Source organism: Ylistrum balloti, unplaced genomic scaffold (genome assembly GCF_031769215.1).
Source record: "Ylistrum balloti isolate Yb309-2 unplaced genomic scaffold, AGI_CSIRO_Ybal_v1 Utg371062, whole genome shotgun sequence".
Lineage (NCBI taxonomy): Eukaryota > Metazoa > Mollusca > Bivalvia > Pectinida > Pectinidae > Ylistrum > Ylistrum balloti.
In genome coordinates this window covers 168,897-196,412 of record NW_026782587.1, presented here as the reverse complement: position 1 = coordinate 196,412, position 27,516 = coordinate 168,897, and the positions used below count along the sequence as shown (strand labels likewise).

The following is a 27,516-nucleotide window of genomic DNA, read 5'->3' as shown; positions in this document are numbered from 1 at the left end:
AACATATTTGACCCCTGTGACCTTGAAAGTGGGTTGAGGTCATTCATTTGAATAAACTTGGTAGCCTTTCCTCCCAGCATGCTACAGACCCAATATCGGCACTCATAGACTTTTGCTTATTGAGATGAAGTCCTTTGTATATTTTAACATATTTGACCCCTGTGACCTTGAAAGTCAAACTTTGTAGGGCTCCATGCCAGCATGCTATGGGCCAAGTATTAGCCCCCTAGGCCTTCTAGTATTTGAGAAGAAGTTATTTAAAGATTTTGACATATTTGACCCCTGCGACCTTGAAAGTTGTTCAAGGTCATTCATTTAAATAAACTTGGTAGCCTTTCCTCCCAGCATGCTACAGACCCAATATCTGCACTCATAGACTTTTGCTTATTGAGATGAAGTCCTTTGTATATTTTAACATATTTGACCCCTGTGACCTTGAAAGTGGGCCAAGGTCATTCATTTGAACAAACTTTGTAGGGCTCCATGCCAGCATGCTATGGGCCAAGTATTAGCCCCCTAGGCCTTCTAGTATTTGAGAAGAAGTTATTTAAAGATTTTGACATATTTGACCCCTGTGACCTTGAAAGTTGTTCAAGGTCATTCATTTAAACAAACTTGATAGCCCTTCATCCCAGCATGCCACAGGCACAATATCAGCAATCTGAGCCTTTTGGTTATTGAGAAGAAGTTGTTTAAAGATTTTAACATATTTGACCCCTGTGACCTTTAAAGTGGGTCAAGGTCATTCATTTGAACAAACTTGGTAGTCCTTCATCCCAGCATGTCACAGGCCCAATATCTACACTCTGAGCCTTTTGGTTAATGAGAAGAAGTTGTTTAAAGATTTTAACATATTTGACCCCTGTGACCTTTAAAGTGGGTCAAGGTCATTCATTTGAACAAACTTGGTAGAGCTCCATGCCAGTATCCTCTGTGCCAAGTATTAGCCCCCTAGACCTTCTAGTATTTGAGAAGAAGTCGTTTGAATGAAAAGTTTACGGACGGCGCACGGCGCACGACGACGGACGAAGCATGATGACTATAGGTCATCGGACCCTTCGGGTCAGATGACCTAAAAATCTGATGAGATGGCTACAGGACAGACGGGAGGCCGGAATACGAGTGACTGGGAAAGCATTGCGGTTTGAGGCCCTGCGTATGCATAAGGCAAATGGTAGTCAATTGTTAAAAGCCTCATATGGATGGTTTTCTAAAATCAAAAAGAGACATAACATTTCGTTCAGGCGATCTACACTTGTGGCACAACATGAAGTTTCATTAATTGATGATCGTATTGACAGTTTTTTAATTTCGTGTCAAGAATGTGTTGGCTACGAGAATACCCCGATAGCCATATCGCTAACATGGACGAAACCCCGGTGTGGTTTGACATGCCAGGAAAATCAACATTGGCAATAAAGGGGGAAAAGGAGGTCAGAGTTTACAGTACTGGCCACGAAAAACAAAAAATAACGGTGACACTGGCAGCATATACCGATGGGACTAAAATCGCCCCCCTTGTGCACATGCCAGGCATTCGTCCCCTTCCGAAAGATGACATACCAAGTGGTATTGTGGTATACATGTGCAGGCCGGACAAAAATCCTGGGCAAACGAGGAAAGTATAAAATTTTGGTTAAAAAAACTCTGGGGTGTGTATAATACAGCTAGGCGGTTATTAGTATGGGACGCTTTCCGTGGTCATCTTACTGAAGATGTAAAAAAACTGGTTCGTCAAAAATATAATTCAGACATCTGTGTTATACCCGGAGGATGTATATGTAAGCTACAGCCAGCTGATGTGTCGTGGAATAAACAAAAACTTGGAGAGTTGTATGACGAATGGTGTTTCAGTGGCCCCATTGAGAAAACCAAAGCAGGGAATCGTAAAGCCCCATCGAAAGCTGTAATGTTGTCTTGGGTCAAGACAGCATGGGATAGCAATAGCCCGGACACAATCAGAAGATCGTACAAAAAATGCGGTATCACAAATTCGCTGGACGGTAGCGAGGATCATATTTTCCAGCATGATTCCGACGATGAGGAATTCCAGGGGTTTAGTAAAAAGGATGTCCAAGCTGCAGATGACGTTTTGCAAAATTTAATGGCTGATGTGAATGCGCCTTCTATTCCACAAACAGAACTGAGTGAAAGCGAGACTGGCGAAAGTGAAGACAGTAGTTCGTATGGCAGTTCCGGCCGTTAGGCCTGCAGTATATTGAAATGAACCGTGGATTAAATTGATATTACTTGTGTACATGTTGTGACAGTGTAATTTTCTTGTGCCAAAATTCATTTGTTCATGTTCATGGGTATCAGGAATTTAAAATTTATTAAAAGGTAAGCTTTGTAACCTGACTCCTGAGTTGTTGAAATTTACTGAGAAAACAGGTGGGGGGGGGGGGGTTTATTAGAGACGGGGCGTTTATTGGAATAAATACGGGAAGCAGATCTATAAATATAATGGAGTATAGAATGCATAACAATACAATAATTATGATGAGAATTATTTAACACGTCAATACTATACATCTACTGGCCACTGACAAGAAACTGGCCGGTTTTCAGGGATCTTCAATCTCATCCAACAATGTCACTTGTCTGTATTCTGTCATATGTAAAAGTCTGGTTTCATGTTAATTACAAGAATTAAATGTGAATTGGATGAAATAGCTTAACCAAATGAACTCTATAGGTCCTAACCTTAAAACTTGAACCACAAAACTTATTTCTACTTACCTGTTTTGTCCCAGTCTTCTGGGACACCAAAGCCATTCATATCTTGTACAAACACAGGAGTTATTTGTCCACAAACTAGAACAAATAATATATATATATATATATATATATTTGCACATGTCATGTAACTTGATCAAATTATTGTGCAGATTTCATTAACCCTGCTTTTAAAGTATGGCTGTTCTTCATCTTCTATGGATAATTCGAAAAAACGAAACTTTTTTATTTAATTTTTTGAAATTAGGATAAATAAAAATGGTTTCAGTTCAATAATCATACATGTATCTTTGTACTGAGCATATAGTAAATATGTACAATATACCTTCTCAGAATAATTGCAATACATCTTTTACTGTGTTTAGTATTTTGTATTTTTGTTCTCATTGACTTTACAATTCAAGTTTTATTTACCTGTGTTAACGATAACCAGAAGCCATGCTCCCAGCCACCAAGCTGACTGGTACATGATGTTACGAAAATCAGCACTGAAAAAGTAAAATATGAATAAAGTAAAAAAAACAGCAATGATACAATTTTCAATCAATCGAATCAAGCATTCTTCCCCCCTCCGCCCCCCCCCCCCCCCCCCAATGTTTCGCTCTAAGTTAGTTCAACAATAATTAACTGAAATGAAGAATCGAGGTACCTTTCTAATACAACAAATACAACATCATGCAACTACCATGTAGCACATAGACACAAACATCTCAGTATCACTTTAACTAGTTGACATAAGATTTATGATACATGTTATGATGGTACTTTGCTGAACAGCGATATAAAATGTCACAGGGCTACCGACTTACACTTGCGCTACTCATGAGTCTGTACAGCGCTATATTCATAACTTCTTTGATGTGAAAATAAAGAATTCAGAACTACAAAAATCATCGTTTTAAAACGTGCAGGCAAAAATAACACGTTATGCCTACTAACAGGCTGACTATCACTTCGTCCTATTTACTAAACATCACGTCGATCAAAACAATTGAAACAGTCCTAGTGAAAATCATTGAAAACATAATTTACATTTTTTGTTTCATCTTGTCCGTGACAAAATAGTGACTAAGTAAGAAAATGGACAATTGGTGAGTTTTCCTTGTTGTGCATCTTACCTGTCCGAAGCTGCTGTACGCCCTGCCTGAGATCAACATTCAATCCGTGTTTCTATTCATAACTTCCAAGACCGGTTTGGGTGGGCGTGTCAAACAAGTCGAGGGTGGGACTTCGTTCCGCTTCTTTGCACTTTGGCGGCCATTTTACTTGTGTAAGTATAAAAACAGATTTGCAGGCAACATGACAAAGAGGATAATTTTCTAATTTTGTATTTTGATGATTGAAACAAAATAAAATTGCCCATTTTTCTACTTTAGAAAATCTTAGTAAACAGTCTAGGTATGAGATCATATTGTTACTTTATAATTTTAATACAATAACACAAATTCTTTCCGGTAAAATTTATCAAAATACAATTATAACAACCGATGCAAAGAAGAGGTGGAGCATTCAACAATACGGCTAAAAATAAACAACCTGCAAAACCGGTTTTTCACCGATCAATAGACCTTGTTATGCTATTTTCATCACCAGAATATACACACATAGGGTGTGCAGATATAACATCTACTGGTTCGTAGGGAGATATTCAAGAACCGATCGGATGGCATTGGGAAAATATTAACTTTCGGAGATCTAAATTCTTTAATCTCACCTGGAAAAACAATAACACCTTAGTCGAAAGTAGGGCATCACACCTGTCACAGGTAAGGTATAATTCCAGTGTTTTGTTTTGTTGCTGTTTTACCACAAATGAGACAGTGAGGAGGGGTACATTAAACATCATGGCAATATTGTAAATTATCTGACGCATTTCTGTTTCCTTTTGTGATATAAGACCAAAATGAATCAGAATATTAGTGTAATGATTATACCTGTACATGTTTGTTAACTTTCGACCAATAAGCTATATGTGGTTAAAACAGTTTCATTCGCCTAGATCTATCATGTACTTACCGTGAAAAATCCTTGTACCATACTACATCAATTTTACATATATATGTGTGTGTGTATGTGAAATATCGATGTATTTTTAAGCCTGAAATATTTTGAATCAATTTAATAATGAACATGTACACGTTTTCTTACCAGAACAAGATATATAGACCTGACTGATATGACTTCCCTTGAATATTATTGTGCAACTTAAAACAGACTGACAAGTAGCCTAATCACATACTTACACTTAAGCTAGAAAACTAAAACTTGGTGTATATATATTAGACTAAGAGGATGTACAGTGTATCTCATTCAGGGCCTTGAACCCCTTATTTACAAAATTATTGCCTAGTTTGTTAAAATTTTATGTCCAATCAAATGTTTTTTTGTGGAGTATTCATCATTTTCACTCTGACTCTTGTTTTTGCAGACCTAGAGTGAGTGACAAATAAAGGAATGATGAAGACTATTTTATTACTGCTGATACCAGCAGGTGAGTATTTTTCAAAAGCCACACATAAAATCACCATATCATTGAATTGTTCTTCGTCTTAATTTGAGAGTTGATGAATTGATTACTGAGATTTACACTAAAACTAGAATGTGGTTTTTCTGGAACATTGTGCCATATATTCTAATAGGAGTTACCACGATCACAGTGGAATATTTAGGTCACCGGAGATGAAGTACCAAGTGAACTGTTGTGGTTGCCTATTGATGTTCATCATACAGTGTCTGTCTTAAACAAATGACATTTTTTACTTCTTTTTAATAACCAAAAGGCCCAGAGTGCTGGAATGAGGGGCTACCAAGTTTGGTCAGATGAATGACCTTGACCCACTTCCAAGGTCACAGGGGTCAAATATGTTGAAATCTTTAAACAACTTCTCAATAACCTAAAGGGCCTTGGGTCATCATATTGGGCAAGTAGCATGCTGGGCTTTATTTTTCCCACAAATTAATTACCTTGACCTTCATTCAAGGTCACAGGGGTCAAATATGCAAAATATAACAACAGAGAGTGTTATCACTTTAATTTTGCATTAAGTCTTCAAACTTAGAAACAATAAGACGTTAGTAGGTATGTATATATCAGTTCTGTTCTGTCTAACTCAATGCTGTGACTGATGGACAGGTTCTAAAACTGTCCAAAGACCTGAAGACCTTAGGTGACCATTAAGGGCCACTGACCTCTTGTTTCTTTTCTTTGAATCTTTTGTGCTGCGGTTGAATAAGACTTCAATCACATCCATAAACCATGAGATTTTGATGGAAAATGATAATGATTTAGTGTAGCATTGGAAAAAGTGTCTGAGAAAAGAAAAACAATACCTTGACCTGTTCTGACTGCTGTTAATATTCTGAATTCATCTCATATTTTAAAAAAAAGTGACTCCGTAGATAGTTGGTAAAGTTTAAACAACATGCCCCAAACTTAAAAAAAAAACCTCTCAAGTTTGAATATTGGCAACTTTGTTTTTTATCAGGATTCTGTGTGAATATGAAATTGTCAGTTCAAAGCTCTCATCAATTTTTTAGGGACTTAGATATTTGAGACCTACACTCAAACTTTTACTGTAAGACCACCGAAAATTGGAGATGTGGAGAAAAATATGATAATGTTCATCATTAAACAGCTTCGATTAGTAAATTGATACTTGCTGCCATACCTGATTGTTTTATATGGAATTACTGAAATGACAAGTTTAAACTCATCTCCATTTCAAATATCAATTTTGAATTTGGATTTTGTCATACGCCAGTATTCATGATCCTGTTTTCTATGTCAAATATCAAGATGTGATGTTTAGCTAAAGTTCCTTTCCTCTGATTTGTGCCCAATGCTCAATAAAAGTTTTTGTTTTACATGATGTTTACAAATATTCTTTTTCTGCCGTTTCAGTTCTTCTGGCTCCTGCTGTTGGAATAGGTATGTACATACCCAAATTTGTATCAAATTAAAAATTGATTTCAAAAAATCATAATTTCTTGTACAATTATTATGCAAATAAGATGTATTGTTTTCAATTTGTTTGTGTTAAAGAAGAGTGTATCTGTCTTTCTTTGGTGGTAAACACATCTCTTTCAAATTTAATCATGAACTTTAATTGGTTTTAACTTTCTCTTTTTTCATTACAGAAATCAATTTTCTGGAGTATGATGAAACAAATATAGATGGAAATTTGAGACGTAGGATAACAAAAGAAGGTGTACTTGAAAATCTACCAGCAGGTAAGAGTTTTCTTCAATAAAATAACACTGTAATTTCAAATAGTAGAATTTTTTAACAAATACATAATTATTGCTTTGCATTAAATTCCTCCCCTCAATTGAACTAAATATTAAATTTTATTATAGGTATGCCATTTATAGTTAGATGTGTTTGATGCTTGCTAGTACACTTGATGGTCCCTTTGTTGTCGTCTGTGTTCTGGAAATGACGTGTCGCTTTCTCCTCTGGTACACCTGGTCGTCTTATCCTAAAATTATTTTTAGGAGTCTCCATGTAAATCTTTCTAAGTTCCAAATTTGTGCTAGTTTTATTGAATTTGAGTTTAGAATATGATAATGATCATATGTTAGTATTTTCTGTGCTGTTTTTGAGCCAGAATTTGTGTGTTGGTACACTGGGCTTAATCGTTAATTAAGGTATATTTTATATATATTTGATATAAAAATCAACACATCTTAACTGGATATTGATCATCTGGTATACAATATTCTGTCTCAATTGAGTTTTTATTGGTCTTTCCAGGTTCCTACATTGGTCAGCTGGTTGCCCATGTTGATGGACAGCCCAACTCTAATATCGTGTACAGTAAAGAGGATGCTGGTGGAGATAATCACTTTAGTGTCAATTCGACTGGTGCTGTGACCACTGCGGCTCCTTTGGATCGGGAGGTCAATTAAATATTTTTTATAAATATATCTTTAGTTGCCAAACTTTACCAATTTTTTGTTTCTGGCAGGGTGTTTTTAGACCCATTCTCAAATGAAAATTATGGAAAAATGTATTTTTTTTGCAGTTTTGATTGATTCTTTCCAAAACATTCTGTTTTTGACACTTCTTAGATATTCTTGACTTTGGAAAGACAAGAAATTATATGCTTTTGCAATCAACGATGTCCAAACACAACTATCTACAGAACACACGACGATTGTTTTTTTCATCAAAATTTCATTGAAGGGATGTTTTTGCTTTACTCTTGGCATCAGCCTCGGTATTTATTTCATGTTTGATTACCCAGTTGTTAATTTGTGTCAATATGGTGTTACATGTGGTTTTTACATAATTAAGAACACTTAGCTTGAGTCAAAGTCATCTAACCAAAGGTCAAAATCATGGGTCTGGAGGTTGGGGCAAATTTTGTATCTCTCTGAGATCCATTTATATGGCATTAGTTTCAGGAGTCAACTAGAAGTTAATTTGGTCAAGGTCAGTGGATAAAAGGTCAAGGTTAAATGTTGTTTTTTTTTTAGTTGGTAGATAGTGTGTGGACATTTGTATTTGTGAACAATATTATAAACTCAAGAACATGCAGTAGTGTTAAGATACCTAATCTGATATCTATTTTTACTCTTTTTAATGGTTTTTTTCTGTTTTTCTGTTTTAGACGGTGAATGCTAACACACTGCCTGTAACATTTATTGCAAGCTACCAGGGTGTAACAGTAAGTAGAGTGGTTTAAGGCCCTCTTATAGAGTTTAATAGGCATGTACTTTATCTCTCAATGAATTCTGTTACCAGTAATAAAGAAGGAATAATGCTTTATCAAAGAAGAGCATTGAATTGATGAACAAATCGCTGACATATCAGTACATGTACACGTGTATACATCAGACAAAAAATACAGTAAAGAAGGAGAAAAATAATAAAGTAGAAGGCTAGAATATTTAGGATATTTCTAATGCTATCAAATTTCCTGTGAGTAGAGCTAGTAAAGTTGAGACAAAGTTTTTTCCATCAATTTTTGCTTTGATAACTTTATTGATTTCTGTACTTTTTATGTCACTGTCACAGGTCTTAGAGCCAATCAAGATTACTGTACTGGATAAAAACGATAACCCTCCAGTCTTTGAGCGGAATTTAGGATATGGTACCCAAGTGTCTGAGGTATGAATTTTATCTATAGAAAGCAAGCAAGAATTCTTATAGTTTTTAACTGGTAATAAGCTTGTGTTGGGTATTGTCGTCTGTGAAGCCCATCTTTTTGGTCTTTGAGTGGTTAGGTATTTGATCTATGCCTTACTTGAAAATAATGTAAAATAGAGGTGCAGTGAGTTACGAAAAATTTGGATTCCAAAAAAATGATTTTTTAAACTCTTTTCAGTTTCAGAACAGAAATAGATATGCATAAGCTTAAAAAAATTAGGTTGTGAATAGGTTTCATTATTTCTTTGTTACATAACAAACAATGTATGAAGTTCATTTACATAAATATCTAGATACTTTAATTCATGCTTTTTAAAGATTGATCGAGATATTACGATGAGTTTGTGTTTAACATAGCATTTAGAATAAACAGAATAATACTTAACTTGAATAGTGATCAATGTTGGCATGAAACATGATATTATGTTATGTGATATTAAATGTGATAATATTTATGATGATATTAACTGCAAACAAAAATGTGATATTAAAGAACGTGGCATAAATCAGCACAATCATTGCGTGTATGACTTCTTTGCACTTAAAAGCTTACTATTGTATCAAAATTTGTAAAGCATTTCTACTGTATTTGGTTCAATAGAACGTTGCAAGTGGAACAACTATCTACAGTGATATTCTGGTTTCTGATAAGGATGTAGGATGGAATGCTCAATTAACAATGGCCTGCTCGAGTATTACAAACAATACCAAGGTAAGGAGTTCAAAGGTTAAGGATGTAAATAGTGAGTGTAAAATTTAAAAAAAAATTGGCTTTCAAGCAGAAAACTTTCATTTGCTTTGACATTGGAGATTTGGTTTTGAGAAAAAGATCGTGAAGATTTCAGAAATTTTGAAATTTGGTTATCTGTCATCAATTTGGTTATCTGTCATCAATTTGGTTATCTGTCATCAATTTGATGCATGAAATTTGGTTATCTGTCATCAATTTGATGCATGAAATTTGATGCTTATTGTATTAAACATATGTATTTGAATATAGAACTCATAGGTAAATGATGAAAGTTGGATGGCATTGGGACAGTATATTTAGAATAGAAGTGTTATCAAAACAATGGATATAAATATGGCAAGTCTTGTCAAGATCTATGTAATCAGGATGTTTTAGAGGGGTGTTGGGAGGAAAAGGGGAAGGGATTGGCAAACAACATTTGTTTACAGTAAGAAATAAATTGATCTATCACATATAAACTTTGATTACAGAGTATCGAGGCATGTGAAACGTTTGGACTTTCATACGAGTACGTTAATAGAAACAACGACCAAGAAGTTTACCAAGCTTTCATTTTTGTGACGAAGGCCCTGGATTATGAAACACAGAAAGATTACACCATGACAATTTCAGCAATAGTGAGTGGTGAAAACATTTTCAGACAAATACTTGCTTTGTAATTTTTTACATTTTCATTTAACATTGAAGTATTGCTATACTATAATTTTTCTGAATGCTGAGAGACTTCAATTCAAGTCCAAAAACTGAACCATCAGTAAATATTAATAGATAATTGAATTGATAATCAAGGCTCTTATATCAAACAGCTTTAATTTGTCATGTTTTTAAGTTGAAATTTGAACTATGTACACTAATTTTTTCAAGTTTTTTTTTTATCAAACCTTAAAAATACTATGAGCTGTAATTCCATATTTGTGTTGATGAACTCTAGACATATTGATTTTGATTATCAGTATTATGCCAACTCCACATAATCCCATGTCATGTATAAAACAGCTGTGTCTTCATCAATTAGGAGAGGGAAAACACTATTGGAGCACACTATGACCTCTGAACCCTAGACAGGACCTCCAACTTATTGAGCTTCCTTGTTTCACTCCTTCCTGCTTTTTCTAAGTATTTGAAGACTGTATTATGTACAATGTATTTTCAGGACAACCCAGACAGAAGGCAAGACGGAAATCAAAATGAAGCTACTGTTAACATTGCTATAGACGTCTTTGATGAGCAAGATTCACCACCTGTTTTCAGTAGAAGCTCCTTCCGTACTTTCGTACATGAGCATTCGCCTATAGTAAGTTCACTTTACTTATGATTAAAGTTAGAAAGTCTCAGACAGAATAGTCTTTATCTGGCAATGACAGTGTCTGAAACAGAATAGTCTTTATCTGGCAATGACAGTGTCTGAAATAGAATAGTCTTTATCTGGCAATGACAGTGTCTGAAACAGAATAGTCTTTATCTGGCAATGACAGTGTCTTAAACAGAATAGTCTTTATCTGGCAATGACAGTGTCTTAAACAGAATAGTCTTTATCTGGCAATGACAGTGTCTGAAACAGAATAGTCTTTATCTGGCAATGACAGTGTCTGAAACAGAATAGTCTTTATCTGGCAATGATGGTGTCTGAAACAGAATAGTCTTTATCTGGCAATGACAGTGTCTGAAACAGAATAGTCTTTATCTGGCAATGACAGTGTCGTAAACAGAATAGTCTTTATCTGGCAATGACAGTGTCTGAAACAGAATAGTCTTTATCTGGCAATGACAGTGTCTGAAACAAAATAGTCTTTATCTTGACAGTGTCTGAAACAAAATGTCTTTATTTGGCAATGACAGTGTCTGAAACAGAATAGTCTTTATCTGGCAATGACAGTGTCTGAAACAGAATAGTCTTTATCTGGCAATGACAGTGTCTGAAACAGAATAGTCTTTATCTGGCAATGACAGTGTCTGAAACAGAATAGTCTTTATTTGGCAATGACAGTGTCTGAAACAAAATAGTCTTTATTTGGCAATGACAGTGTCTGAAACAGGATAATCTTTATCTGGCAATGACAGTGTCTGAAACAAAATAGTCTTTATCTGGCAATGACAGTGTCTGAAACAAAATAGTCTTTATTTGGCAATGACAGTGTCTGAAACAAAATAGTCTTTATTTGGCAATGACAGTGTCTGAAACAGAATAGTCTTTATCTGGCAATGACAGTGTCTGAAACAGAATAGTCGTTATCTGGCAATGACAGTGTCTGAAACAGAATAGTCTTTATCTGGCAATGACAGTGTCTGAAACAGAATAGTCTTTATCTGGCAATGACAGTGTCTGAAACAGGATAGTCTTTATCTGGCAATGATGGTCTCTGAAACAAAATAGTCTTTATTTGGCAATGACAGTGTCTGAAACAGGATAATCTTTATCTGGCAATGACAGTGTCTGAAACAAAATAGTCTTTATTTGGCAATGACAGTGTCTGAAACAGGATAATCTTTATCTGGCAATGACAGTGTCTGAAACAGAATAGTCTTTATCTGGCAATGATGGTGTCTGAAACAGGATAGTCTTTATCTGGCAATGACAGTGTCTGAAACAGAATAGTCTTTATCTGGCAATGACAGTGTCTGAAACAGAATAGTCTTTATCTGGCAATGAAAGTGTCTGAAACAGGATAGTCTTTATCTGGCAATGACAGTGTCTGAAACAGGATAATCTTTATCTGGCAATGACAGTGTCTGAAACAAAATAGTCTTTATTTGGCAATGACAGTGTCTGAAACAAAATAATCTTTATCTGGCAATGACAGTGTCTGAAACAAAATAGTCTTTATTTGGCAATGACAGTGTCTGAAACAGGATAATCTTTATCTGGCAATGACAGTGTCTGAAACAAAATAGTCTTTATTTGGCAATGATGGTGTCTGAAATAGAATAGTCTTTATCTGGCAATGACAGTGTCTGAAACAAAATAGTCTTTATTTGGCAATGACAGTGTCTGAAACAAAATAGTCTTTATTTGGCAATGACAGTGTCTGAAACAGAATAGTCGTTATCTGGCAATGACAGTGTCTGAAACAGAATAGTCTTTATCTGGCAATGACAGTGTCTGAAACAAAATAGTCTTTATTTGGCAATGACAGTGTCTGAAACAGGATAGTCTTTATCTGGCAATGACAGTGTCTGAAACAGAATAGTCTTTATCTGGCAATGACAGTGTCTGAAACAAAATAGTCTTTATCTGGCAATGACAGTGTCTGAAACAAAATAGTCTGGCAATGACAGTGTCTGAAACAGGATAGTCTTTATCTGGCAATGACAGTGTCTGAAACAGAATAGTCTTTATTTGGCAATGATGGTGTCTGAAACAGGCAATAGTCTTTATCTGGCAATGACAGTGTCTGAAACAAAATAGTCTTTATCTGGCAATGACAGTGTCTGAAACAGGATAGTCTTTATCTGGCAATGACAGTGTCTGAAACAAAATAGTCTTTATTTGGCAATGACAGTGTCTGAAACAAAATAGTCTTTATTTGGCAATGACAGTGTCTGAAACAAAATAGTCTTTATTTGGCAATGACAGTGTCTGAAACAAAATAGTCTTTATTTGGCAATGAGAGTGTCTGAAACAAAATAGTCTTTATCTGGCAATGACAGTGTCTGAAACAAAATAGTCTTTATTTGGCAATGACAGTGTCTGAAACAAAATAGTCTTTATTTGGCAATGACGGTGTCTGAAACAGGATAATGTTTATTTGGCAATGACGGTGTCTGAAACAGCAACCAAGAATTCATGATTGAGCCTAAGAGAATTATAGGTATGGAAAATGTGTCATTAAATTAGATTTGTTGTAAAAAATTTGTTGAAATCTGTCAGCTTTCAATATTTGCTTACATACATTGTTTGAATTTGCTTGACTAGGGCAAGCGTTTGTCATCGGTGACTGTGAGAGATGGAGATGAAGGAAACCCGCGTCTGCTGAACATCACAACCATAGGTATGCTTGATACGCTCACCCGTTCAGTTCATGTGGATCGTTTTCTCGGACAAATCAATAATAATGTTTTAGAAGTTTTATTTAAATATTTTATAACTTTTTTTGTGTTTTGGATATTCATTATGAAAATAATTTGCAGATTCATAACCCTGTTTGTGAGCTAAGGCTGCTTAATACAATATACTTCTACTCACACCATAAGTGATTGTAACTTCTCAATGTGTAAGAAAGATTCCTTACCCCCTAAATATTGAATGGATTTATTGTACAGTAAAAGTCAACTGGAAAAGTTTGATCTGTCCCATTTTACTTCATGTTTGAATATCTTAAAATACAACCCTCTGATTGTGGTTTAGGAAGATAATTTTCATAATGCCATTTATCACTTAGATCAGTGTCACAATTATGATACTTGCTTAAAAAATATGGCAGTGTGAAATGTATTCATTTCCTGGCAACGTGTACACAGATATTGCGTAATACAAGTTAAACATCTTGTTTTCAGAACAGAAAACCATATTGATTAGGCTGCAGTATATGTATTTACATACCCTGGTACTTGTTTTTGCTTTACGCAGTTGTTAAATGCTTTTTTTTTTTTTTTTTTTAAAGTTTGCTGAAATATTTAAAACAATGGCATAACGCTTTTCAAATTTCAGGTACAACTTGGTATAAATTTGCTTTCCAAACTCTTATAAGTGAAAGGCTGGGGGTTGGGTAGAGAAGGAAAGTAATGGTTATGTACATTTGAAAGATGTGGAAATTACCAATATATTCATCCTGCAGTAAAGAATTTATTGATGAAAAGTTTGACAAAAGAAAAAGGGGTTGTTTCAATTTTTTCAATCCTTAAGCAACTGTATTCTGTGTTACACTTCATTCATCTTCTTTTCTCCTTCCAACATCAAAAATATTTGTAAAAAGTCCCATGTTGTAATAACCTTTCTGTAATACTACTTATGAAGATTTTCTCGTTTTAGCAAAATACATGTTTAATGGTAAAACGTAGGATATCAAATTTTTTGTTCAAAAAATTGATTTGTCACTAAATTTACATCGATTTTACAAATGACCATAATAGAGTTAAATAAATTTGAACAGCCAAAAATTAAGATCTTTAATATGTGATGGAAAATTTACATAAAAATGATAATTTGGTTTAAAGGAAATGGTACTAACAAAAGTGATCTTACTATTGTATATGTAATTTTGATTGGTATTTACATAATTTCTTATTAGATATAAATAATCCCGAAAACGTCTACTACTTCAGTAAGCCCATGTCTGATGTTTATCATTGTTCTATTCAGCAGTAAGCCCATGTCTGATGTTTATCATTGTTCTATTCAGCAGTAAGCCCATGTCTGATGTTTATCATTGTTCTATTCAGCAGTAAGCCCATGTCTGATGTTTATCATTGTTCTATTCAGCAGTAAGCCCATGTCTGATGTTTATCATTGTTCTATTCAGCAGTAAGCCCATGTCTGATGTTTATCATGGATCTATTCAGCAGTAAGCCCATGTCTGATGTTTATCATAGTTCTATAGAAATAGTTTAACATTTTAAATTATTGAATGTAGTAAGCTCATCAGTTCAATGGAAACAAATCTGACCCGGGCTTATTACTGAATAAGCAGAATTATCCACACTTTTTCCTGTTGTTATTAACAAATGTTTTTGATCCCTCCCCTACCCAGATATATCAGGCAGTAAGTATTTACAGAGGTCTCCACCATAATGAGTATCTGTTGTGTGAGACAGCTTTATATTGCATGCAAAATTTGCCAGTATGTTTTTTTATACATATATATATTTACATATGTCCATATTTGGTCTGCATGTGTGTTGTTTATCATGCATTTATTTCATGGGAAACATAAATTTCTGTCATGAACTGAATTTGCATGTCTTTAAAACAGAAAACTAATCACTTTTTATTTGAATAGATCATTTCATTACTAAGAATTACAACACCAAATTTCATGTTAACTGACATCATGCTTCAAAAGTTAGGATTATAATGCTCTCATTGAGAATTTTGATAGCTTTTGTAGTCCTGGGGTCAAGGTCACTGTTCTAAAGGAAAAAAATGTACACAGAAAGGTCATATATTTTTTTTAACTGTTTACTTTTGATTTAGAGACTTCAGCTTAGATAAACGAAAATAAATAAATAAATGATAAATAAATAAGAACCAGAAACAAAAATAGTGTTACCAGCATTGATCTTTTTGATAATATTGGAAAAGAAATGATAGCCAAATATTGCAACACATACACGTGATTATATATATCTTTACATCATACAATGAGTTTTATCAATCCCCGGTAAACATAATGGTATCTGGATCTGTTGACTGTTTTAAATGTTCTGTATTATTTTTATTCACTTGAAATGATTCAATAATCTATCTTTATCTTTTATATTTATCTTTATTTTTTATATTTATCTTCATAATTTTTTTTATTATTTTTTTCACTCCCTGTTTTCATATCGATTGTGAATTATTTGTCATCTTTAATTTTTGTTCTTCATGTTTTGTTTCAAATTATTTTATTTCCATCTATTCTAACTTGTTTCATTTTTGTGGTGGCTATAAGGACACATGACTGGTGTTTCTGGTCGGAAATTGTCATCATCATCATCATCATCATCATCATCATCATCATCATCAACATTTGACAGTTTTGTACTGAAGTACATCTCAACACATTCACCATTAACTAACTAGGAAAGTCATGTTTAAAAAAAACAAAGGAAAAAAGGAGGAAAACACAATGTAGAATTCTGTGTATATATGAACTATATGAAATGAAAGGATTTGCCAACCTTTAAAAGTCATTGTGACCTTGACCAAATAAAACAGCATTACTTAAGTAAATATTTTTGAGAATCATAGTTCTAATTCTATATTCAGGTGTAAATTTCATGTGTCCTGTAGTTGTCTTACAATTTTCAAAACTTCTTTTTCTTTTTCTTGCGAATATTTTGGCAAATGACTAAATTGAATGAAATTCTCTATTGGCATTCTTTCTAAATGCAGATTTTATCAACGTTTTATTCCATGTACAGAATATTTTGAATCAAGAACCAAAAATTTTGAAAATTGTAGGAGATCCTAAGAAGAATTCCAATAAATGTTATGGAACTCCTTAAAATCCACCCCATGTCTGCTTTCAGGATGTACAAAACCCAGTGGTCATTGTACTATATATAGTATCTCATTAATGTTGTGATATTGACATAAAAATGTAGAACAAAAAGCTTTAGATGAAATTTCACTTTGATGAAATTAGACTTTTATAGAAAATGCAATAAATTATTACAGTTTATAATTTACTTCCATAGATCTCATTTGTTGAGCTTTTAAAGTCTCAACTCTGAAAAAGAAATTGTATTTAAATAAGAGATTTTGCAAAATGTTTTATAGCATCATACAGAATCACATTTTCATTAATTGATATGTGAAATATCTATAAATCTAATTACTTCAGAGTTAGGTCTTACAAGGTTTTTGTCTACAGAGCTCTAATATCAGTATCCGATATAATGTGTAGCTATAATTAATATTTTAACTTTATGTCATGCAGACTGACCTTCATAGTGTAGTTTGACAGTGACTTTTTGTTGGTTTTGTTGGAGTTGGGAGTTGGTCAGATTACTTTTCTCCAGTTTTTCAAAACATTTCCATTCTTAATATTTCCTTCTTTTTTTTTTTTGTAATTTCTTGTGTATTAGCCATGGGCTACACAATGTAACTCATTAAATAATGACCTCTGCGGGCTATCTGACGTTGTGGCTATCTGACGTTGTGGCTATCTGATGTTGTGGCTATCTGATGAAATGATTTCCAAAAACCAATCAAACTGGAGTCTATACAAAATTTGTCAAATGTAAGAGAGACAATGAAAAATACACAAGTTTACAAATAGTTTGCTTTAATTTGCTTTAATTATCAAAAACATGGAAACTGTTCTGGAATGAACCAAGTTTGTAACAGCTGATCAAAAATGTATGAAGGGTATACCTAGCCATCCAAATCAGATGAATCACTATCGAAGAATCTTTCCCTATCCAGCCGCGCAAATTCTGCTAGTGGTATGTCATCATTATTTCCTTGATCATCAACGTCTCCCATTTTGGCAGTTTACATTGTCCCACGCTGTTTGCACCCACAAACGCACTTTTGCATATGTTGCATGGCGCATTCGATCAGTTTTATTTAAGCCTCCCTGCATTCCTAAACTTTCACCTGTATTACATGTGCCAGGACAAATCAAATAAAAACAATTGTTCACAAGTAATGGTATCTGTGAGGGCTGTCAGTCAAAACATAAACAACGCATTGGGGATTCCCCAGGCAGTGTTATGGGTATTGGAAATTTATAAGACAGTTTTACGTAATTAGTAGAAGATAACCGGAGCAAGTTATCTCAGAATCAAATCCTTAGAACAGTCATTTTGGTTGGTGTGGGCAATGAATACACAAGAAATTACTGTACAGCAATATGTGTATACTTTACGAAGGAGGATTGTAAGTTAAGGAATGTGAAGAAGGTGTTGGGCCCTGTGTGCTGTCCTGCTCATTCAACATATTGCTGCCCCCTTTCCACGTTGGCAGAATTATTCCTTTAGCCCCTCAACACATTTCAGATTGTATGTGTGCTTTATATACTGAGAGGAAAAAGAAACGCAATTAGCAGAAAGTTAATATTGTAAATTAAATCCTTGACGTACACCCTTGAAACTTGACAATGTGTGCATTTGAGTTAGGTCCCTATGGTACCGTATTAAAATCACTGATGCATCATTAAACTGCGGACGCCACTTGTACAAAAGAATAAGAGACAAAAGCACGATATCTTGACCCCAGTATGAAGGATTGGTTCAAAATCTGTGAATCTTCAGACATATCTGTCTTGATTTCCCACATTTTAAGCATAAACAGTTCAATGTAAAAAATGCCATGACTGTCCGAAGGTGACAGGGGTCGTGCCATTGCACTTCTTATGCAAGGTACCCCGCAAAATCAGGTCGCTAATCAATTTGAAATCCATCCATCAAACATTTGCCGTCTCATACAAAGACTACATGCCACCGGAAGGGTTGCAGACCGTCCCTGAAGCGGTCGCCCTCGTGTGATGACACGTTGGCAGGATAGGGCAATGCAACTTTCGCACCTACGCAATCACTTTCTGACGGTCATGGAAAAAGCAAGGAACACAATTGGGCATCATCATGTTTCAAGTGATCCAAAGACAGTGTGTACTCGACTGTGTGCCTTCCGTCTAAGACTGCGGCGGCCACAGCTTAATGCGCGGCGAAGTGCCAGATGAATGCAATGGCTGAATGCACATTCCGTAAGACGCTTCCCAATGCAACGTTAGAAAAGGGTCCTGTTCTCAGATGAGTCCAGGTTTTCGCTTTAACTGGCAGACGGCCGACGCCATGTCTATAGACGTATCTACGAGCGCTATGCAGATGCTTGCGTGATAGAGAATGACTGCTTTGGAGGAGGATCGGTCATGGTATGGGGAGGGATTGTACATGGTATCAAGACTCCTCTGGTAGTTATTCAGGGAAATCTCACGGCCGTCCGCGATAGAGATCAAGTCCTAGCACCGCATATTGTTCCTCTAGTACAGCAGCATCAACTGACGTTTCAGCAGGACAACGCCCGGCCGCATGTAGAGAGGGTTTCCATGGTTATCTCACAGCAAACAATGTCCCCACTCTAGACTGGCCCCTATACAGCCCTGACCTCTCCCCATTAGAACATTATGGGACGAGTTGGACAAAAGGATAAGACGTAGGCCAAATCCTCCAATCAGTGTCACTCAGTTGGCTTTGGTGCTGGATGAGGAATGGAAATGTATACCAATGAGGAGGGTTAATACCCTGATTAATTCAATGCACAAAAGAGTTTGTGCAGTTACTGCAGGGGGGGGCACACGATATTGATGGGTCCAGAAGGCACTTCATTTTGAGTGGGGTACTCTTGAATCAACGTCAAATTTGAAAGGTTTACTTAACGTACACAAATGAAATTCTTGTAGATGATAGAGTGGTCAACTATCTTCCAGTTACACTGTAATTACATTCTAAAACCCTTTTCTATTTCCTGTAGTTGACCTGGAAATTCCTAATTGCGTTTCTTTTTCCTCTCAGTATATAATTAGTAGAATGAGGAAATTAGCAGAAGATATACTGAAATATATTCATATATTTTCTTAGTACAGGTGTACTTTGCATCCTATGTTCCTTGATTTGGACTGTGTATAGCAGTTGCCAATAGATTTGTATATATTTTGGTTTTGTACTAAGTGTACAAGTTTTGAAAATTCGAACTATGGGTATGCACACTTACACAGTTATATATTCCGTTCTCTAGGTTCTGTGTTACATATATAATCCAATTTCTTGGTTTTGCGCAAAGTGTACAGGTGTCTGTTCAATAATTGTTTTTTCACATTGTTAAACTTGGATATTGTGACTTATGAAGAATGCATGACATTTGCATGGGCATTGTGCGTGTTTGCCTGTTGCTGGAGAGTTAGTCTTAACGCTTTATACTCTGTTTAACAAAAGTATACTGTAAAATTGTTCATATTGTATATAGGTCACTATTAGGAAAACTTCTTAGCTTTGCATGGAATATTTCCTGAAATTTTTTTCCAAATTACAGAATTAGCAAAAAAAAAAAAAAAAAAAAAAACGGAGTTGAGTGGTAGTGGGGGGCTAAACTTATGTTGTTTTTTTTTCAATCTTATTTACATGTACAAGGTATCTTATAATTATGGTTCCTATGGAAACAGATTAAAGATTTAGTGATTCAGAGAACCAGGTATATATCTAGAAAATAAAAAATAAAGTATTGAATAACCTAGTACACATGTCTTATAAAACATTAAGTACAAGCTGGTAATTTTGAACAAGAAAAACTCTTACAAAGACATTTTTACAGTATACTCTGCATGTGAGAGAATTAAAAACACCAGAATTTGAAATGCTTGACTTAAGTTTGTGATTTGATGATAACTTTGTGAAACAAATGTCATATGTTGCTTCACTGAAACATTTTAATAACGCATATTTGTATCACAGTCTCTGCTTCTGATGATTAAAAAATCTTGTGCAGATATATATTAAAAAAATATTGACAGTATTATAATGCCTGTTTATAAATTAAGATCTACTGTACAAATCTCTATCTTATGTGTGTGTGTGTACAAGATACACCCAGTATATAAAACTTGGATACCATTGAGACAGGTAATTTAAGTCTGAAACCTTCAGATCAACATATAGTGAAGTACATGTCTGAACCTTCAGATCAACATATAGTGAAGTACGTGTCTGAACCTTCAGATCAACATATAGTGAAGTATGTGTCTGAACCTTCAGATCAACATATAGTGAAGTACGTGTCTGAACCTTCAGATCAACATATATTGAAGTACGTGTCTGAACCTTCAGATCAACATATATTGAAGTACGTGTCTGTATCAAATATCAATACCTTTCTTGTAAGTGAAAATGATTATTCACTGTTAAAAAGTAAAATCTGTTCTTGGGTTAAAACAAAAAACAAAAAAAACTTGTTTACTGTTCTGTCATTGTTTGTTAAGCTACAAATTATGATGTCATGTGTTGCTTTTGTTGGCTGAGCAAGTAAGTACTTATAAAAAAACTGTCGCGCTTGAAATATTTGTGTTTAAAAATAACTAAAGAGGGTGACATGAAAATAATATGCTTCTTTTTTTTGAGTCTGTGTTAACAGTTGAACATTGTTTTAAAAAAGTCTGATGTTTGACAACTTTTGACCGTTATTGGAAAACGCAGAACTTTGTACGAGTGCTTTCTGCATTGTGATTGTGTATGTATTGAACTCAATGCTATTTTAATTTATATTTATCAGATTATATTTTAACTTGAAAAAATGTATCTGGGGAGTTGAACTTTCACATTTGTGCATTTATGCTATATTGATGTTGGTGTCTAATTGGCTATATGGATTTGTACTAATTAATTTTAACTGTAAAGTCACCTGGTCATTGCTTTTAATTCTTCCTATATCTAATTATTGTTTCTCCTGTTGTAGATTGTTATCTGTGAATCCCTTTGACAAAAATGTTTTTAAGTTTGTTTGAAATACAAGCTTTTGATGATTTTGAGACTGACTGAAAATTTTCTGTGTTTTAACGAAAATGAAAATGTTGAAATAGAAATATTTTCAAATAAATTTAAAGATATAGGAATCAAAGGGAGCTCATTTGATACTATAGATTCTTCAAATCTCTAGACCATGGGTCAGTTTGTGTCATATGTGTTACAGATTCTGTTGACCTGTTTGAACTGGACATCTCGATGGACAATGAAACACGGATCTACACGGTGTTCGTCGTGGTCAAAGGAGACATTGACCGCGAGTCTTTCATTGATGGTCACAAGTTCCTAATAAAGGTATGTTGTTCATTCCAACAATACAGTAATTCCAAATCTTATCGATGTATAAGTTGCCTTATACTGTTCCTCATAGAAGCTGGATGGTTATATGTCTTGTAGGGTTTGGTTACACAGATGGTTTATGTCTTGTAGGGTTTGGTTACACAGATGGTTTATATCTTGTAGGGTTTGGTTACACAGATGGTTTATATCTTGTAGGGTTTGGTTACACAGATGGTTTATGTCTTGTAGGGTTTGGTTACACAGATGGTTTATATCTTGTAGGGTTTGGTTACACAGATGGTTTATGTCTTGTAGGGTTTGGTTACACAGATGGTTTATATCTTGTAGGGTTTGGTTACACAGATGGTGTTATGTCTTGTAGGGTTTGGTTACACAGATGGTTTATATCTTGTAGGGTTTGGTTACACAGATGGTTTATGTCTTGTAGGGTTTGGTTACACAGATGGTTTATATCTTGTAGGGTTTGGTTACACAGATGGTTTATGTCTTGTAGGGTTTGGTTACACAGATGGTGTTATGTCTTGTAGGGTTTGGTTACACATACACAGATGGTTTATATCTTGTAGGGTTTGGTTACACAGATGGTTTATGTCTTGTAGGGTTTGGTTACACAGATGGTTTATATCTTGTAGGGTTTGGTTACACAGATGGTTTATGTCTTGTAGGGTTTGGTTACACAGATGGTTTATATCTTGTAGGGTTTGGTTACACAGATGGTTTATGTCTTGTAGGGTTTGGTTACACAGATGGTGTTATGTCTTGTAGGGTTTGGTTACACAGATGGTTTATGTCTTGTAGGGTTTGGTTACACAGATGGTTTTATGTCTTGTAGGGTTTGGTTACACAGATGGTTTATGTCTTGTAGGGTTTGGTTACACAGATGGTGTTATGTCTTGTAGGGTTTGGTTACACAGATGGTTTATGTCTTGTAGGGTTTGGTTACACAGATGGTGTTATGTCTTGTAGGGTTTGGTTACACAGATGGTGTTATGTCTTGTAGGGTTTGGTTACACAGATGGTGTTATGTCTTGTAGGGTTTGGTTACACATACACAGATGGTTTATATCTTGTAGGGTTTGGTTACACAGATGGTTTATGTCTTGTAGGGTTTGGTTACACAGATGGTTTATGTCTTGTAGGGTTTGGTTACACAAATGGTTTATATCTTGTAGGGTTTGGTTACACAGATGGTTTATGTCTTGTAGGGTTTGGTTACACAAATGGTTTATATCTTGTAGGGTTTGGTTACACAGATGGTTTATGTCTTGTAGGGTTTGGTTACACAGATGGTTTATGTCTTGTAGGGTTTGGTTACACAGATGGTTTATGTCTTGTAGGGTTTGGTTACACAGATGGTTTATCTCTTGTAGGGTTTGGTTACACAGATGGTTTATGTCTTGTAGGGTTTGGTTACACAGATGGTTTATGTCTTGTAGGGTTTGGTTACACAGATGGTTTATATCTTGTAGGGTTTGGTTACACAGATGGTTTATGTCTTGTAGGGTTTGGTTACACAGATGGTGTTATGTCTTGTAGGGTTTGGTTACACAGATGGTTTATATCTTGTAGGGTTTGGTTACACAGATGGTTTATGTCTTGTAGGGTTTGGTTACACAGATGGTTTATGTCTTGTAGGGTTTGGTTACACAAATGGTTTATATCTTGTAGGGTTTGGTTACACAGATGGTGTTATGTCTTGTAGGGTTTGGTTACACAGATGGTGTTATGTCTTGTAGGGTTTGGTTACACAGATGGTTTATGTCTTGTAGGGTTTGGTTACACAGATGGTTTATGTCTTGTAGGGTTTGGTTACACAAATGGTGTTATTTGGTTACACAGATGGTGTAGGGTTTGGTTACACAGATGGTGTTATGTCTTGTTGGGTTTGGTTACACAGATGGTTTATGTCTTGTAGGGTTTGGTTACACAGAGGGTGTTATGTCTTGTAGGGTTTGGTTACACAGATTGTAGGGTTTGGTTACACAGATGGTTTATGTCTTGTAGGGTTTGGTTACACAGATGGTTACACAGATGGTGTTATGTCTTGTAGGGTTTGGTTACACAGATGGTTTATATCTTGTAGGGTTTGGTTACACAGATGGTTTATGTCTTGTAGGGTTTGGTTACACAGATGGTGTTATGTCTTGTAGGGTTTGGTTACACAGATGGTTTATGTCTTGTAGGGTTTGGTTACACAGATGGTTTATGTCTTGTAGGGTTTGGTTACACAGATGGTTTATGTCTTGTAGGGTTTGGTTACACAGATGGTGTTATGTCTTGTAGGGTTTGGTTACACAGATGGTGTTATGTCTTGTAGGGTTTGGTTACACAGATGGTTTATGTCTTGTAGGGTTTGGTTACACAGATGGTGTTATGTCTTGTAGGGTTTGGTTACACAGATGGTTTATTTGGTCTTGTAGGGTTTGGTTACACAGATGGTGTTATGTCTTGTAGGGTTTGGTTACACAGATGGTGTTATGTCTTGTAGGGTTTGGTTACACAGATGGTGATGGTGTTATGTCTTGGAGGGTTTGGTTACACAGATGGTTTATATCTTGTAGGGTTTGGTTACACAGATGGTTTATGTCTTGTAGGGTTTGGTTACACAGATGGTGTTATGTCTTGTAGAGTTTGGTTACACAAATGGTGTTATGTCTTGTAGGGTTTGGTTACACAGATGGTGTTATGTCTTGTAGGGTTTGGTTACACAGATGGTGTTATGTCTTGTAGGGTTTGGTTACACAGATGGTTTATGTCTTGTAGGGTTTGGTTACACAGATGGTGTTATGTCTTGTAGGGTTTGGTTACACAGATGGTTTATGTCTTGTAGGGTTTGGTTACACAGATGGTGTTATGTCTTGTAGGGTTTGGTTACACAGATGGTGTTATGTCTTGTAGGGTTTGGTTACACAGATGGTGTTATGTCTTGTAGGGTTTGGTTACACAGATGGTTTATGTCTTGTAGGGTTTGGTTACACAGATGGTTTATGTCTTGTAGGGTTTGGTTACACAGATGGTGTTATGTCTTGTAGGGTTTGGTTACACATACACAGATGGTTTATATCTTGTACGGTTTGGTTACACAGATGGTGTTATGTCTTGTAGGGTTTGGTTACACAGATGGTGTTATGTCTTGTAGGGTTTGGTTACACAGATGGTTTATGTCTTGTAGGGTTTGGTTACACAGATGGTTTATGTCTTGTAGGGTTTGGTTACACAGATGGTTTTATGTCTTGTAGGGTTTGGTTACACAGATGGTTTATGTCTTGTAGGGTTTGGTTACACAGATGGTGTTATGTCTTGTAGGGTTTGGTTACACAGATGGTTTATGTCTTGTAGGGTTTGGTTACACAGATGGTTTATGTCTTGTAGGGTTTGGTTACACAGATGGTGTTATGTCTTGTAGGGTTTGGTTACACAGATGGTGTTATGTCTTGTAGGGTTTGGTTACACAGATGGTGTTATGTCTTGTAGGGTTTGGTTACACAGATGGTGTTATGTCTTGTAGGGTTTGGTTACACAGATGGTTTATGTCTTGTAGGGTTTGGTTACACAGATGGTTTTTATCTTGTAGGGTTTGGTTACACAGATGGTTTATGTCTTGTAGGGTTTGGTTACACAGATGGTGTTATGTCTTGTAGGGTTTGGTTACACAGATGGTTTATGTCTTGTAGGGTTACACAGATGGTTTATGTCCTGTAGGGTTTGGTTACACAGATGGTTTATGTCTTGTAGGGTTTGGTTACACATACACAGATGGTTTATGTCTTGTAGGGTTTGGTTACACATACACAGATGGTTTATATCTTGTAGGGTTTGGTTACACAGATGGTTTATATTTGGTGATATATCTTGTAGTTTGGTTACACAGACGGTTTGGTTACACAGATGGTGTTATGTCTTGTAGGGTTTGGTTACACAGAGGGTTTTATATCTTGTAGGGTTTGGTTACACAGATGGTTTATGTCTTGTAGGGTTTGGTTACACAGATGATTCAGTAGTTAATGCATATGCCTTTAGCCTGCATGAAATTAATGTCAGTTGATATCAATTTTTAAAGGAAGGTGATCCATTATATTTTTTTTTATACCTCAAACATGAAATAGTCAGTGGTCAGAGATGTGTTGCTGTAGAACATTTGTTCTATTTATTGATTTGTCTGAAAGTTTGTTAACAATAAACCTTGTTCTAATATTCAGGCAGTAGAAATTGACGAATCCACAGGAGCACTTACCAACTCTGAGGCTTCCATCTCAGTTGATGTGACAATCCAAGACATCAATGATAATCCACCAGTATTTACCCAAACTGTGTACAGGGTAGACCTTGTCGAACCCAGAAACAACAACGGCATAGTACCAGGGGTCATATTAGAGGTCACCGATGCAGATGTGGTGAGTAGCCAATAGGATTGTAGCAGTTGAGATCACCAGAGGTCATAATGTATCAAAGACATAAGGTCATGATAGCTTCACATACATTTTCAAGCATGAAATATATCATAATGGATGTTTTAAGCCTCAATAAACTAATTTAGTGTTATAGACAGTTGTTATTTGCAGAGAAATGTACTTAATAGGTGTCTAATCTTCAACCTTTTTTTTATCTTTTCAGACGAGGACAGCTGATGGTGTATGTATATTTATATTGTTTGTTTGTTTGTACTGAAAGTAATGATCGTTTTAGTTCAGTATTAAATGACTTTTGCCAGCACTGAAAGCAAGGTTGAACTCGCTTTTAGAAAATTTCTGTATACTCTTTCTGTGTTGTTTGTTGCCTCTGATAGCATTAGACTCCATTCTATCCAAAATTCTTATTTATAAGGTCAACTAACTTACTGTCTTTGTTTTGTGTTATTGTCTAGCAGTTTCAGGGAGGGGGGGATGGGCTTGGATCACATGACACTACTCTACCCAATCAAGAAGTGTGGGAAAAAAAATTGATTAAAGTGATTACAGAGGTCAGATACATAAAATGTTTTATAGAAGAGAAAGCAGCTTAAAGTAAAGGCCTATTATTTTTTAGAAGTACATGAACTTGAAGTGTGTTCAAGGTCATTGGGGTCAGACATGTTTTGAAGCACCTCAATACATAGGACCTATGTTTCAATATGTGACCTTACTATTTTGGCTGTTCATTTTTGTGTTAATTGTCTGTTACAGTTGAGCTATTCCACATTCAACGTTAGCATTATTTCACAAAGTAGCCCTCCTGCATTCTCCCTGAACAACGATGCTGGCACTCGCAAGGCCAGCTTCAACCTTGTCATCGATAACTACATGAACCTCGACTATGAAATTCCTAGTTACAGAACAAGAAGCGTCTTGGTAATGTTTTTAAATCTTCATCTCCATTTTGATATATTGTCAAAAAAATTTCAGATTGTTATCATTGGTCTGTTAAGGAAGAATGCTACCTT

General features: G+C 35.3%; 1 protein-coding gene across 1 annotated transcript in view; it reads left to right on the top strand.

The window, feature by feature from the left end:
* Window positions 1-5,193: 5,193 nt before the first annotated feature.
* The window catches only part of LOC132560438 (cadherin-23-like), a 54,948-nt gene continuing 32,625 nt past the window's right edge, over window positions 5,194-27,516 (top strand). The window contains exons 1-13 of the mRNA XM_060225103.1: window positions 5,194-5,227; window positions 6,638-6,664; window positions 6,874-6,966; window positions 7,490-7,635; window positions 8,349-8,405; window positions 8,756-8,848; window positions 9,489-9,599; window positions 10,109-10,255; window positions 10,792-10,932; window positions 13,552-13,627; window positions 21,964-22,091; window positions 26,297-26,491; window positions 27,260-27,424. Coding sequence (XP_060081086.1) covers window positions 5,194-5,227; window positions 6,638-6,664; window positions 6,874-6,966; window positions 7,490-7,635; window positions 8,349-8,405; window positions 8,756-8,848; window positions 9,489-9,599; window positions 10,109-10,255; window positions 10,792-10,932; window positions 13,552-13,627; window positions 21,964-22,091; window positions 26,297-26,491; window positions 27,260-27,424 — 1,413 coding nt within the window. The remainder of the gene's footprint in view (window positions 5,228-6,637; window positions 6,665-6,873; window positions 6,967-7,489; window positions 7,636-8,348; window positions 8,406-8,755; window positions 8,849-9,488; window positions 9,600-10,108; window positions 10,256-10,791; window positions 10,933-13,551; window positions 13,628-21,963; window positions 22,092-26,296; window positions 26,492-27,259; window positions 27,425-27,516) is intronic.